The sequence below is a fragment of the Felis catus genome, chromosome B1 (assembly GCF_018350175.1).
Source record: "Felis catus isolate Fca126 chromosome B1, F.catus_Fca126_mat1.0, whole genome shotgun sequence".
NCBI lineage: Eukaryota > Metazoa > Chordata > Mammalia > Carnivora > Felidae > Felis > Felis catus.
The window spans coordinates 135,505,779-135,521,789 of NC_058371.1; the positions used below are offsets into that span (position 1 = coordinate 135,505,779).

Genomic DNA, 16,011 nt, shown 5'->3' on the forward strand with positions numbered 1-16,011 from the left:
TTTATTTATATTAATTAGAGGAGTCATTAACAATTTGAAATAATACAATTTTATCTTCAGTATTAATTTTTAAAAGTTTTTTTTTTGTTTTTTTCAACGTTTATTTATTTTTGGGACAGAGAGAGACAGAGCATGAACGGGGGAGGGGCAGACAGAGAGGGAGACACAGAATCGGAAACAGGCTCCAGGCTCTGAGCCATCAGCCCAGTGCCTGACGCGGGGCTCGAACTCACGGACCGCGAGATCGTGACCTGGCTGAAGTCGGACGCTTAACCGACTGCGCCACCCAGGCGCCCCATTCAGTATTAATTTTTAAAATCCGGAAATTATTCCAAGACTACTGATGGTCATTACTCTGTAACTTAATTTAAAAAATTTTTTTTTCAACGTTTATTTTATTTTTGGGACAGAGAGAGACAGAGCATGAACGGGGGAGGGGCAGAGAGAGAGGGAGACACAGAATCGGAAACAGGCTCCAGGCTCCGAGTCATCAGCCCAGAGCCTGACGTGGGGCTCGAACTCAAGGACCGCGAGATCGTGACCTGGCTGAAGTCGGACTGCGTTACCCAGGCGCCCCTGTAACTTAATTTTAGATATTACATATGTTTAGGAAAGAAAACACCATTTTAGAAAACATTATAAAAGTTCCAACCTCTCTTTTATTTATCGTATTTAATACATTTTTGAGTAACTTCACTCAGCAACAAATATATATTGTGTTCCTGTTTTGTGCATGCCATTAAATAACACTATTAATTTGTTCTCCCTGAGTATGTCAGAAATATTTAGGTGAGGAAATGCCAGGAAACTTTCTGTAATCAAGGTGGATATTCAAAATGACTCTTCTGAAAAGGAGTCTATGCATGCTGTTCCTCTCCTAAGGTGAAACTGTATAAAGTGACAGTGATAGGTAGGGTTCATGGGGAGTTTAATTGAGACAACATAGTACTGAGCGATTAAGAACATGGCTTGGAATCAGACCTAATTTTAAATTCTGTCTCCACTACCTCCTAGGTTAGGTTGTTTAACTTCTCTAAGCTTTAGTAGTTTCCTTATCCATACAACAAGGACACTGTATAGGATTTTATGAGATTAAATGGCATTACATGTCAAGTATTTGACTAGTGCTACACACATTATAAATGCTCATTTCATGGTAACTATTATTTTTTATCGAATTTACTAGACGGCATGTTTATTCCTCACTGCTGTTTGTTTCTTTTATTCTGAGTTATGAATCTCACGTGTATGTTGTAGAACTCATTTCTTCTGAGTTGAATGTATTACCTGTCAGTCTCTTGCTTAGTTCTCTTCCTTGGCTGATGGGGAAATGGAGAACCAGAAGAACTGGACCTGTAGTTTCTGTGGGTGAGAAGACCCCAGGCCTCCTCTGGCTCCCAGCTCCATATTCTATCCTCTGTAGCACGCGTTTTAGTACATGACTGAAGCATTGTGTATTTTCAGGAAATACCATTATTTGTGGAAGATGGTTAAATACATACCTAATATTTTTAGATTTAATTGTGGAAGTTAATCACAGAAAAACTACTCTCTTCTTTGCAGCCTTATGTTGCACATTTTCCATCTCATAAAAAACATTCCAGCCTCATCAGCCTCTCAATTCCTCACCTACCCAAGTCTCGCATCCACTTGGAGGTCTTACCACAGCTCTTCTCGCTGCCCGAACCCTCTCTCTCAGGCAGTCTGAATTGTGACTTTGTCTCATCATTCAGTGTCACCCTACCATGTCAGCCTCTTCTGAGAGAGACCTTCTCTGACAGCCTTTCCCCACAACAGGCAGTCATTCCCCTCCCATTACCCTGTTTACTTCTTTTATAACATATCACCAGTGTAATTTTCATTCCTAATGTTTGTGTCCTGTACTAAAAAGTGAACTCCATGGGCACAGGAATCCTCTTTGCTTTATTTACCTTTGCATTCACAACTCTCTATTTACCTTTGTACTCATGACTCCAAACATATGTAGGAGAGTAATAAATATTTATGAGTGAATAAATGAAAGAATGAATCACTAGACTAAAAATTGCTTATGTCAAAGAAGCAATAGTTGTTCACTTCAGATTAGCAGATAAGACTTAACTCTTTTTCCATAATAGTGATTTTGGAGTGGTCAGTTCAAGCAAGACCTATCTTTTGAAAAAGTTTCTTAGGGAAATAAAGCGGCAAATAATCAGGATTCGTGTGAAAAGTAAGTTGCATTTTTAACAATGTATTATTCACCTAGCATGAAGACTGCTTGAATAACCATATCCTTATACTAAGCAATGATCTATTTATTTTATGAAGTTGTCTTAATAACTCTTCAGAATAAAATAGCTCTTAATTCTTAGGAACAAAATATATATTTCTATATTCTGAGTCTTAGAAATATTTGCCTAATTTAGGTCAATTTGACAAAAGGCCTAATTGCCTGAGAAACATAATTTTTATAGACAGCAGTTACATACATCTCTGTAGAATGGCTATTCTGCATTATTTAAATTTAAATTTAAAGCATGTGTCATTAGGCTTTTCAATTTTTTTTTTTTGAAGTTTATTTGAGAGAGAGAAAGGGGGGAAAGAGATGGAGAAAAAGAGAGTGGAGAAGAGACAAAGAGAGAGTAGGAAAGGGCAGGGTGAGAGGGAAAGAGAAAATTCCCAGAGAACCCCAGTCTGGGGGCTGACAGCACAGGGCCAGGTTTGGGGCTTGATCCCAGAAACCGTGAGATTATGACCTGAGCCAAAATCGAGAGTCCGATGCTCAACCGACTGAGCCGCCCAGGTGCCCCTTGGCTTCTCAATTTCTAATCTGGCTCCAGTTTGTTTGTGAAAGAATATGGGTCTTACTAACAGGTGACACAGTTTAGCTGTAAACACACTACGTTTATCAATATCTCGGCAGAAAAAACAACGTATTGAGGTCTTGAAAAGTATAGTTTATTTGTTCTTTGAGATAATGTAAAATTACTCTGGTGTCAAGTTAATGAACAGCCTTTAGATATCCGAACAAAAGTATGTCTTGTAAAATTGATTTGTTCAGCTCAGTTTGAGAGAAGTTATAAGGATAGTATCTGTTGTAAGAATGTAGAAAACATATTTCTGTTATAGGAGTATTACGTTATGAATTATATCTTTTTTTTAAGGATCCTTTGAAGGAAATTTTTACACTGGAGTATGAAAATAGAGATACTTTGTTAAATATACGTTTTTCTTACCTAAGAGCATTGTGAACTATGTTATTGAGTAGATTTTCTTTTTTGTATATTTGAACCAAAATTTATGACCAAAACATGCCAAGTATAGAGGTCTTTTGGTCCTAGATTTTTAGTCTCTCTTTTCTCATCCATTTCCTAGGCTTGGCTTTATTTTCTTGTTTTCTTTCTTTCATTTTTAATTTTTTAAGTGTTTTATTTATTTTTGAGATAGAGGAGGGGGAGAGGGAGAGACTGAGAGGGAGACACAGAATCTGAAGCAGACTCCAGGCTCTGAGCTGTCCACACAGAGCCCAGTGTAGGGCTTGAACTCCTGAACCATGAGATCATGACCTGGCCGAAGTCGGATGCTTAACCGACTGGGCCACCCAGGCGCCCCTCTTTCTTACTTTTAGTTTATGTTCTTATGTTATAGTTTGTGTGTCCTTCAATGCTACTTAAATGTTCTCTGGAATTTGTTGTGTGTGGAGGTGGGGGGACAGCATAATGAACATACATATTTAGGGAACATCCCTGTAAATTAAGGCAAGGTAAAATACAAAGATGAATAAGATATGTTCCCTCCCTTTGTAGTGACATTTGACCAGATAAGAATAAAAAATACTGTGATTAGTATTATAATGGAGAGCTATTATAATAGTTTTAGAAGACAGGATTTTCTTTTAGCTATAAAGAACATTTTTTAAAACAATATTTCAGGATACATCCAGTTATATCGCCATTATAATACCATTTCTTTTCCTATTATCGTCGATCCAGGTCTCATTTTCTTGTTCTTTTTGCTGAACCCACACTGGTTTATCTTTAAGAATTATTTATTCCAAAGTTCATGTATTTCATTAAGTGAAATCATGACCTTATTATTCATTTTCTTTATTCTAGTCTTTTTCCTAACCATCTTCTTTTGGGAATTGTTGTGGTTAGAATTTAGAAATTCTGAGCTATATATAACATGAGTTTAGTGAATTCTGTATTCAGCTTAGGATTTAGCCGTAGATAAATCCCTGCTTTTCACCATCTGATATATGCTAGGTACCCCATCAAAGAACCTTGCCATTTTTCTCTAAATTCTTAATTTAGATCTCCCCAGAGAAACATTATGCTTTCTCAAGTTTATCAGTAAGATTGATTCACATCTTATAGATAACTACTTTTGGCTTTTTAAGATTTCATTTATTTAATTATTCAGTAGATTACATAATATATACTAAGAAATGTGGCTAAGTGTAATTTATTGAAAGAGCTGTATTTTAAACATATTATTCAAAGTAGCTGTGTAAGAATACTTTTTTGACTTGATTTTTCAAGTCATTCCCCACTTAGAAATGCACAGAATGAAAGACAAAGTTTACAATGCTTCAGTAAAATTGTTATTTTTTTCATCCCAGGTTTTTGGAAATGCTCCGCCAAATACGATGACAGAAAAATTTTCTGACCTTCTGCAGTTCACAACCCAAGTCTCACGACTGATGGTGACAGAAATTCGAAGGAGAGCATCAAACAAATCCACAGGTATTTTTACTGAAACCAGCAAATCTATTTGAATGGGCAGTTTGGTAAAAAAAGTGCTATTAAAATTAAACAGAAAATTGACCCAGTTTTATCCATGTGAGTTTCCTTCCCCACCCCATGTGGAATTTAATCCCCTGTCCCTGTTCCCATTCTCATAGTCACTCTCTGCTTTAATTGGTTCAACATATCCCAAGTGGAGCATTTGTACTCAAGGCCATTGTCCTTGGACCTACCACCCCCGTTCCCCCAACAATACGGTTTCCTTCTGAACAGAATCCAAATTCCTACGGTGACATTCAAGGCAAACCCAGGATCTGGCCATATGTATTTTTTTTTTTTTGTCTGCCTTTTTTATTTCTTGTTTTCTTTTCTATATATCAGCCAAACCGAGCTGCTTATAGTCCCAAACATATCTGTGTTCTTACTTTTATCCTTTTCTTATGATGCTTTACCCAGAAGTGAGAATTATCCCCCATCCCAGTATGTCTACATCCTTGAAGTTTGGATTAAATCATACTTCTCTGATGGAATGTCTTTGACTCCCTTAATCAAAGAAAAAACTTTCTGTTCGGAGCTACTCTTGGTTTCTCAACACCACGAGTGTTTGTGTGTGTGTCTTTATCTTCCTAGTAGACCATAAACTGTTTTGGGCCTTTATAACCTGTGATCTACACATACAGTAAACTTTTTTATGAATGCTGCCTGAATAAGTATTCTTATTCATGATTAGGTAATTTCAAACTTCAGAGAGTCACATCCCTTTATTCATGATTAAAATACACTTTCTTGATGTTATTTACCATTAGTCATTTTTTAAATTAGCAATATGTGCGACCGATTTTTATCTTGATTTTTGTTTGTCAAGAATATTTTATTTTGTTATTTTGGTTTTGTAATGGTTGAGTGATAGCTTTCTTATTAAAGCATTATATTAGACTGATAAATTAATTTAAATTCTGTTTATAATGTTCCCTTGAACAATCATTTATCTTTTCAGCCCATCAAATTACTATTTTTCCAACAGTAACAGTAATGTTTCTGTTATATAATCTTTTTTTTTTTTAAGTTTATTTATTTTGAGAGAGACTGAGAGTGTGCGAGCAGGGGAGGGACAGAGAGAAAGAGGGAGAGAAAGAGAATCCCAAGCAGGTTCTGTGTGGTCAGTGCAGAGCCCGACATGAGCCTCTAACCCATGAAACTATGAGATCATGACCTAGAAATCGAGAGTCAAATGCTCAACCAACTGAGCCACCCAGGCACCCCTTTAATCTTATTTTTTAATTTATTTTTATTAAAATTTATATAGGCACATAGTTTTTTTTTTAAGTTTATTTATTTTTGGAAGAGAGAGGGAGAGAGAGCACGAGTGGGGGAGGAGCAGAGAGAGAGGGAAAGAGAATCCTAAGTGGGCTCCTTGTGGATAGTGAGGAGCGTAATACAGGCCTCGATCTCATGAACTGTGAGATCATGACCTATCCGAAATGAAGTCGGAGGGTTAACCCACTGAGCCATGCAGGCCCCCCCAGACACATAGTTTTAAGGGTCAGATAGTTAAAAGGTTTATTGAAAACAGGATCTCCCTTCCACTGTCCTTGTTCAACTCCATTTCTCAGTCACTTTTCAGCTCTTTTAATTTTTTTTGACATTTACCTGTTGTGTCTCTAAATAATGTACATTTACAGTATGAGCCCTTATTTTTTCACATTTAGATACCATCTTGATTTCCCACAAAAGAAAATGAGGCTTTCACTCTCTTAAGCTCACTACCACTACCTGTACCTACCTGCTTCCTAAACCCACCCCTCCAATATTGTTCTGTCATAATTTGATTACATCAATATTATCTTGTATACACTGAAAACACTATTTTAAGATGAGCCGTATGGTACGCTGTGGTTTCTTTTCTTAAAAACTTCCCTCCTTGGGGCGCCTGGGTGGCGCAGTCGGTTGGGCGTCCGACTTCAGCCAGGTCACGATCTCGCGGTACGGGAGTTCGAGCCCCGCGTCGGGCTCTGGGCTGATGGCTCAGAGCCTGGAGCCTGTTTCCGATTCTGTGTCTCCCTCTCTGTCTGCCCCTCCCCCGTTCATGCTCTGTCTCAGTCTGTCCCAAAAATAAATAAACGTTGAAAAAAAAAAAAAATTAAAAAAAAAAAACTTCCCTCCCATCTCCATCTAAGTTAATAATTGCCTTTCTTTTTTTTTTTTTGCTAGTTTTCTGAATTTTCATCACACATGTATCCCCTATTTCTAAATGTTTTTCTACATCTCCCCTCAATATGATTGAAAGCATCAGGTAATCTGTCAGTTTCGTCTTTTTTGCAAATAGCTCTTCCAGAACTTTCTGGCTTGCTTTAACCCATGGTAGTTTCTCTCTAGGCCAGCCTCATAGCTGCCCTTCATACGTTTCCACTCACATCATCTGGGATGCCTTTCTACTTCTTTGGGATGGAGCCTCTGTTTCCTGAATCTCCTGGCATCTTTTTTTTCTCAAACTAACTTTCTCATTTTTAACAAAAAATTGTCTTAACAAAAATTTGCCTTAATAAAGGCATCTTTCCCAGCAGCTCCCTAAGAAAAGTGCAGGGGAGTTATCTTTGGTTTGGGGTTTTATGTGTGTATATGTGTTTGTTTTTGTTTTGTTTTGTTTTTTAGAGTTCCCGTGAGTGAAAAAATTTTTTGACTATTCCTGTGTAAGATGCTTTCCTCTGTCTTTACCGAGAAAGGTGATGTCTTTAGACTGACAACCTTTCAGGTTACTAGGGCTTAGATCACATAGCTTTATTGCTGAAAGGGGAAATTTATAAAACCAGGGGTCAGCAAGAGAAAAGAAGGAGCAAGTCTACCACCTGCATTATGTCACAGAATGGTGCGTGGGAGGGGCGCCTGGGTGGCTCAGTTGGTTGAGCATCCAACTTCGGTTCAGGTCATGATCTCACACCCCGCGTCGGGCTCTGTGCTGACAGCTCGGAGCCTGGAGCCTGCTTCGGATTCTGTGTCTCCCTCTCTCTCTGCCTCTCCTCTGCTCATGCTCTGTCTCTCTCTCTCAAAATAAACAAACATTAAAAAAAAAAAAAGTGCTTGGAAGATCCCTGGTGGCCCTGGATTTCTAAAGTACAAGCACAAATGCAATCTTATTAGTGAAGAAATACACAAACTGCTTATGATTTAGGCTGTTTGAGTACTGGATTTGAATATCTGTTAGATGTGTATAGCAGTTGTTTGCAGATGCTAGCTGATTAGCCCCAGGAGACTTTGGGGCCCAGGGGAAGTTATAGGCCTTCCTCCAAGAGAGCGGAAGCTACCAGTGTCATGGGAAGTTGAGTTAGGTCTAGCAACTCCCTTGGGGACATAGGAGGGGATGTCTTAGCTGGATCTTTCTCCAGGCAGCCCGAGGTGAACTCTCAGGGTCATTTTGCAAAATCTTGCAGCTTGCATTACATTTATCGTGTCCCCCTTTCAGTGGGTATCAGATTCTAGGTTGGAAATCATTTTGTGTTCAGAATTTAAAAATAATTTCTCCTTCATATTCTAGACTCCTACGCTGCTATTGAGAAATCTGAAGCTAACTGGATTCTTGATTCTTTCTGTGACCTGCTTTTACATATATATATATGTGTGTGTGTGTGTGTATATATATCTATATATATATGTATGTATGTATGTATATATATGCGTATATATATATGTACACACACATATATATATACACACACACATATATATATAGATATATATATAAAAGCTCATTTAGGATCCTTTCTTTGGCCCTCCTATTCTAAAATGTCATGATGACATGCCTTGGAGCAGATATTCTTATACATTATGCTGAGTACTCATTGGACTTTGCAGCCTGGGAATTCATATCCTTTAATTTTGGGAAAGTTTCATGAATTGTTTGTGTAATAATATCCTCCACTCAGTTTTCTTTTTTAGTCAGATGTACCCCTAAGACTATCCTTCTCATTTTATTTTCTTTTATTTATATTTTTGGTTTTTGACTCTACTTGCTAAGAAAGTTCCATCCATCCCTTCTATGGAGGTTTTTGGTGTGTGTGTGTGTGTGTGTGTGTGTGTGTGTGTGTGTGACATTATAATTTTAATTCCTAAGAGTTTCTTTTTATATTGATGGCTATTCTTTCATATATTCTCTTTTTAGTTCTGTTTCTTTCAGGTTGCCTTTTTTGTTAATTTGCTTTTGTCTGTCTTTTAGGTTAGAGAACTTCCTGGGCCATCTGCTCCTGTGTAAGAATGGAGCCATAGAAAGCTGCTGGGTAGCTCTGCAGTTGTGGGTGGGGCTTGAAACTGTGGGGCAGTGTGATCTTGCTAGGTTGTTCTCTTGCCTTTCTCCCCCGAGCTAGGCAGAGCCCCCAGTGAGGAATGTCCAATTTGTACTTGGAAGATACATGTCTGCCTCTCGGCATTCTAGAAGCCAAGTAGGGGAAAGGTCTGAGGACCCTCAGCATTCAGTGTGTAAGCTTCTATTTGATCTCTCTGAGCCTGCAGCTGTGCCTGGTGTGGTGGCCTCACTCCTGCTCCAGCCCTCAACACGCTCCCTCACTCTTTCTAGTGAACAAACCTCCAGTCTGGTGCCCACATAGTAGGATCTGGGGGTCTCACTGGTCTTTAACAAACTTTCACAAGCCTTCTATGTACACTCCCATGTTTACCTCTGCTTCCAAAGCTACCTGGTATCACCAGTTCCTGAGTCTCTTGGGGTTCTGTTGTAGTTTAGTTGCTTTTCCATTTTCCTTGCACTTGCTTTAAGATTCTAGAGTTTGCTAAGTCAGTTACCACTAACCCCTCTGCTATTTTAGTATCCAAAATGTTGGTTTCCTCTTTCCTATTCTCTTTGTCCTTATGGGTTTAGGCTTTTTGAAAAATCCTTTTATAACCATTTTAGTGGGTGTATTAATCTGCTCAAGCTGCCATAACAAAGCACCATAGACCAGTGACTTAAATAACAGAAATATTCCTTCACAGTTCTGGGGACTGAAAGTCTAAGATCAGAGTGCCAGCATGATTGGTTTCTGGTGAGATCTCTCTTCCTGACTGCAAATGGCACCTTCTCAATGTGGCCTCACCTGGAGAGAGAGAGCTCTGGTGTGTCTTCTTATAAGGGCATTAACCTCATCAAGAGAACTCTACCGTCATGACTGCGTCTGACCCTAGTTCTCTCCCAAAGGCTCTGTCTCTGATACCAGCATATTCGGAGTTAGTGCTTCAACACAGGAATTTGGAGCAGAAGGGAGCACCAATTCAGTCCACAGCAGTGGGGCTTTGGGAGAGAGCAGAGATAAATGCAGGTGCACAACCTTCCATCTTTAACTGGAGCCCCTTGTGGGGTCTTTGGAGCAACAGCCATTAAAATATTTTTAGATTGAGAGACTAAATCTCTTATTCAGACATAGTGGATTGTATTAATTGCTGTGTAGATTTTAAAGTGAGATAATTTTAATTATACTTGCAGTCTTGGAAGCAGGTCCAGTCAAAGGTAGTAAGATAGCTTAAGGTCACCTCCCGCCCCTGTCTTCTCCCTTCTCCACCCACAGTGGGACTGTATCCTTTTTATCTTTCCTGATTTCAGTTGTTCCTGTAGAAGTGAGAAGTTGGTCTTAAATATAAGATTTGTGTGTTCTATGCATTCTTAGCTATTTTAAACAGGTAACGTGAAGGGAAATTGTTCTGTTCTGTACTGACTCTTGTCATTGCATTTTCTTACTTGAGTAATATCCCTAGATTAGAATAAAATATTCCCCAAACTGTAACTATGGTCGCTTTTCTGTTGCTGTCTTTTTAAATACCTAATCTGCATGTTTATAGAAAAACGCTTTTCTGCACTGGAGATTTCTTTTCCTAAATCCTGTAATGATTCAGTGTATTCAACATAATGAAAAGTATCTTAAATGGAGTACAAGGTGTATCATTGTTAAATATAGTAATAGTTACACAAGGTGTTTTTAAACTTTTTATTTTGAAATAATTATAGACTTACAGGAAGTTGCAAACATAGCAGGTAGAGCCCCCTGCACTCCTCCTCCATTGATGACTTCTTATTTTCCAGATATTTTTAAGATCTATTTTTCCAGATCATGTAATTCCATATAAGTTTTAGTTTTAAACTTTTGAAATGTATTAACTTCAGAATCCACTGCATTGAGATTCAATTCAATTTTTGTAGATTTTACTTCCACAAAAGAAACCTTTCCTGATCACCCTATCCCAGATCCTTTATCCTCTCCCCATACCAGCATTTATTCAGTCATCTTAAGTACTTCCTCTAGAAGTTTGTCGTCTGAAAGTAACTTGTTTATTTATTTAATTTTATTGTCTCTTGTGTTCAGCCCTGTATCACCTAGAAGACTCCTTGTTACAGATGAGATGCTCAATAATTTTTTACTGATTTTTGATATAGGATTTCTGTTTGGTTATTTACTTTTTTAAATGCATTGAGAATTGGAGTAGTGTTAGAAAAGCCAGACTTAACTGATGTGTAAGAGAGAAAAGCATTGTTTTGGAGTATCTCCTTCTTCAGTCTTAAAGAACCCTGGCTGTGGGAATCCTTGTTCTTTTATTTATAGTCTTGAGTGTTGGAAGTTTCTTTCAGTCAGTGTCATTATCAAAAATGGGGATTTCGTGGAGATTTTTTTGATCTTTTGATTTTTTCTAGGAAAAAAAATCACATTTTTAAGATCTAGGTACATTCTGAATCATCTTAACTTTTATATATCCCATTCTTATTTTCTGATTGATTTTTATTGCAGTAAAAAAACATATGAGATCTACCCTCCTAACAAATTGTTAAGTGCATAACACAGTCTGCTTTAAGCACAATGTTGTACAGGAGCTCTCTTGAACTTTTTTATCTTATATAACTATAACTTTATACTCCCTGAACAGTAATTCCCCATCTCCTCCTTCTCCCAGCCCTTGGCATCTTTCTATTTTTTGTGTCTATAAGTTTGGCTACTTTTGATACCTTACATAACCTTTTATTTCAAGAAAGTTATCATTGAAAGTAATTTTGCAATAATTTATATGCACATAATTTTTCTCCAAAAAAAAAAAGACAGGTAAAATGAGCCCTCTGTTATTCATTTGAAAGTTGTCTGTATTTGTTGTGCATCATGGCAAGATTATTTTTTTTAAGACTCCTCTGAATTTGGTGTGAAATACTTTTTATTTTATTTGTTACCTAATTACCACTCATGTAGCAAGTCGTTTTATCAGATCACTTTGAACATGGATTGCAGGTATGTCAGTAGGAAGATATGCTAATCTGCAATTTCTATTGTTTGAATCTGTCCATCAGAAGTTAGTAAAAATGGAAGTATGCAAAATGGATGCACAGACTGATGTGTAATACATTAGGGCATCTTGACAGTTCTAGTTTTCTGTCTCCCATAATGTAATTCTCTCTTGGTTGTTGCCTCCATGTGGCTTTTGTTAAAAATATGTAGTGACTTTCAACTAATTTGAGAAAATTTATAATTTTGTGGCCATATCAGGTACAGTGTATAGCCTAAGATTTTTTTAATTTATTTTACTTTTTTTTGAGGGAGAGAGAAAGTGTGTGCGTGTGGGGAAGGGCAGAGGGAGGGGGAGAGAGAATCTTAAGCAGGCCCCATGCTCCGTGCTCAGTGCGAGCCTAACCCAGGACTAGATCCCACAACCTGGGATCATGATCTGAGCCAAAATCAGGAGACAGATGCTCAACTGACTGAGCCACTCAGGCACCCCTAACGATTTTTCCTATTGTAGTTATTTGTTAAGTTTAGCTATGCAATCTGCTTAGGTCTAAGGGCACTTGGTCACTTTAAGTCACTGAAGCAAAAAAATCTCCACCCATCTAAAAATAGTATTTTCAGGTTATTTTTAATGACGTTGCTGCATGACAGGTGCCGCTGTTAAATACAGTGGTGTGATCTCCTATGGGCAGCGTCCTGGTGATGGGAGAAGCTGGTTAATGCTGGCCACAATTGGTGTCTTATACAGCATCTTGTGGCGGGATTAGTATACTGTAGTAAATCCCCAAGTAGACAACCCGGCCTCTTTTTTTAAACAGAAAAACAGTGTGTCCCGCTGTCCTCCAAGGATTTCACAGCCACAACACCCTCAGGTAATTTCATTCCCAGGTGTGGTTATGTATCATCAAATGAAAAAAAAAAGCATGGAAGCTATCTATGAGTTCTAATACTGTTTTTCTGACTAACTTTTGGAAGTTTTTTGGGGATGGGAAGGAGTTTATAGGGCTTGGTTTCTTCATTAATGAAAAAAATGTAATAATACTGTTAACATGTCTCACATTATCATCCTGTTGCATAAGTTTGAAAATGTGCTTTAAATGCAAAAGAAAAATTGAATCGCGCTTACTGTTAACAAGTTTTGCATTCTGATTGTTCTGAATATTGTCTGACTGAAACCACTTATATTCTCTATTTAAATTTCTTTTAAAATTGTCTACCTTCTAGTCTTACTTAATCTAATAATGAGCTCTACTAACTCCATTTCTGTATTTTTCAGTTAACTGTATGTATTGAAATGCAGTGTGAAAGCTAAAGCTTGAATCAAATGATTGGCAACTCTCAAGATGGGTTAATATGTTCCTTTCATTAACTCTTATAACCTTAAATCATTTAAATTTGTATTTGTTAAATATTAGCAAAATTAAAAGATCCTAATGCAGTATCTTTTTTTTTTTACTAGAACTGTTTTTCTTTCAAAGTTTTAAGAAACTCTATAATTTACGTAGGTTTAGTTTAAAATTACTTTCTAGTATATATAATTTTTTAAAGATAGCACTTGATGTTAAATACTTTCTCAATGAGCTTCTTGACTCATTTAAATACAAAGTAGGAGATCCCATTAAAGTGTTTTGAATGGCAACATACTGAAATAAGTAGGTGAGAGTAAAATTGTTCTTATGAATACATTTGTTATGTAAAGATCTTTTGTCATTGAGATCTTCTCCACATTCCTCTCAAAAAAGAGTAGTTGTTATTATTAAGTTGGTAAAGTTGTTAGATACTATTAATAATTACACTATCTTGATCTTTTTCACTTATTTAATCAGCTCAGCAATCCATTGAACATTGAGGGTTTTTTTAAAAATCTATTATTTGTCCTTTCTTATCTTGAGGAATACCTTATATTTGTTGTCAACCCAAAGAAGAGAAACCACAAATGCCCACTATTACTCAAATAGAACCGTTGCAAGCCAAGAGTACATTTTTGGTGTTTCAGTTCTTAAAATAAGTATTAGCATTCATTGTTTATAACTGACAACTTATTGAATAGCAGAAAATACATCTTTGTCCAATTTTCTTTTAGCATTAATAGTGTTACATTAAAAAACATGGGTGGTATTCAGATTCACCCAAAACGTGTCTTAAATATAGCTCACTAGCTTTTGTACCAGGAGGTAATTTTGTCTTTTGAAGTCACTTTAGTTCTCCACCATCCGTTTTCTTTTTGCCTTCTGTCAGAAGCATAGGTGGTATTGACCAGTTCCAGTTTTGTTGTTGTTGTTGTTGTTATTGTTGTTATGAAATAGAATTTTGTTACATTGATTTCACTGTGGAATAATCCATTTGAAGACTGCAAGTAGATTTTTAGTATGTTGAGTTAAAAAATTGGAAATACACAGTTTGACACCAAAGCTGTCATGGAAATGAAAGCATAGCATGTCAGCCTTTGACAGTTTTACTCACTAGAAAGGAGTCGTCTTCCTTACAGGAGCGTTTAATTCCTAGCAAGGAAGAAGGGCTTATGTTACATAACAAATTGGTCCATTACAGGTTTGCAAGAAAAATTTGCAGATCAATTTTTAACAGTGATCTCAAACCACAGTTGCCAAAGAATGTTTCTCAGTGGTATTCTTTTATTTGTTTTGCTCCGTCTCCAATGAGAGCTTCCCAGTTTAACCAGCCTTAAGCATTGCTTTCTTCATATTATTACTCCCCTTTTCAGAACGTCCAGGAATCTCTCTTATCCATAGTAATTCAGGCACTCTTGATGTTCCTAACAAGTTGAGACCGTCCTTCTTTGATCTCCCTGGGTTGATTTATTCACTCGTTTAACAGATGTGGATTGAGCACCCACTTAGTGCCAGTGACGTGCCTTACACTAGCGTCTGGCAGTGAGTGAGGTGGACCAGGAGTCTGCTCCCATGGTGTTTATTTTCTAGAGAGGGAGGAGAGGCTACAAATCAGTGAAAATGTGAATACAATAATTTCAACACTTTTAAGATATTGAAATATTAGAAATAAGCCAGGCTTCTGTTGGCTTCCGTTTTTCAGTAATTTTTTTTTTTTTATCACTGTCTTTATCTCTTATAGGCTAGACAGCTTGGATTTGAGTGAAAGTTCTGTCACTGACGAGCTGTGTGGCTCTAGGCAAATTACTCATCCTCCCCATTTCTCAATTTGTATTGTTATAAGGGGTATAATACTAGAAAATAACTCATAAGGTTCTTGTAAAGATTAAATAAGTTAAATCTTCAAATACTTAAAACAGTGTTTGTTATACAGTTAAGACTTAGTAAAAATAAGCTATTTAAAAATTTTTTTCCTATTAAAATATTCTTTCAAATGGAAGTATATAAAGATAAAATATGCCCAGCCCAGCATTGTATGTAAGTCTTGTATTCACTCAATTATTTGATGACATACTTTTATCTTGATTGTCTTAAATGGAAGAAAAAATACCTGTAAGGCAACCTAAATTCTGTTTATTCTGCATTTTTATGATGTGTGTTAAGTGTACATTAGCAACTTACCAGGTTGGTTTTGGTAAGTGAACAGATTGCACACCTCTTCTGACAACTTTAATTCATCCCATATATTGATAGAAAAATTGATGGACTCTGTGCTGATGAAATGAAGTGCACAGTTTAAGGATTTGTCCATTTATCCTTACCTCTAAAGGCGTAATCAACTGAATTTACATTGACAGATTCTTCCAACAGTGCAGTTCTGTGACTGACACTCACCGTTCCTACTGTCAGCTGCTGCTCAGGTCACCCCTTGTGTGTATCCCTGGGGCAGCCTCCTGATTTATTCCCTGTCCACCAGAGTCTCTGCCCTTCCAGTCTGTCTTATACTCACTAGTGAAGAGTCTTAGAGTAATCCTTTTATCATCTCCTTTGCTCAGGAAACTACATTTACTTTCTCTTGCCCAGAGAGTCAACTACAGCCTTTAGATTACTTTCCTTCATAATTTGACTTTAATTTTCTACCACTACTGTTGACAGTAGACTCTAATTCTCAAAATGCTCTTGTAGAATATTAAC

General features: G+C 37.1%; 1 protein-coding gene across 14 annotated transcripts in view; it reads left to right on the forward strand.

Annotated features, from left to right (window-relative positions):
* WDFY3 (WD repeat and FYVE domain containing 3) overlaps positions 1 to 16,011 on the forward strand; it is a 277,594-nt gene that overhangs the window by 98,505 nt on the left and 163,078 nt on the right. For 11 of the 14 annotated variants that reach the window (XM_023252964.2, XM_023252963.2, XM_045056143.1 and 8 more), the window contains 2 exons: positions 4,601 to 4,724; positions 12,787 to 12,840. In XM_023252964.2, the coding sequence (XP_023108732.1) occupies positions 4,601 to 4,724; positions 12,787 to 12,840 (178 nt within the window). The remainder of the gene's footprint in view (positions 1 to 4,600; positions 4,725 to 12,786; positions 12,841 to 16,011) is intronic. The other 3 variants (XM_045056146.1, XM_045056148.1, XM_045056150.1) reach the window with 1 other exon arrangement.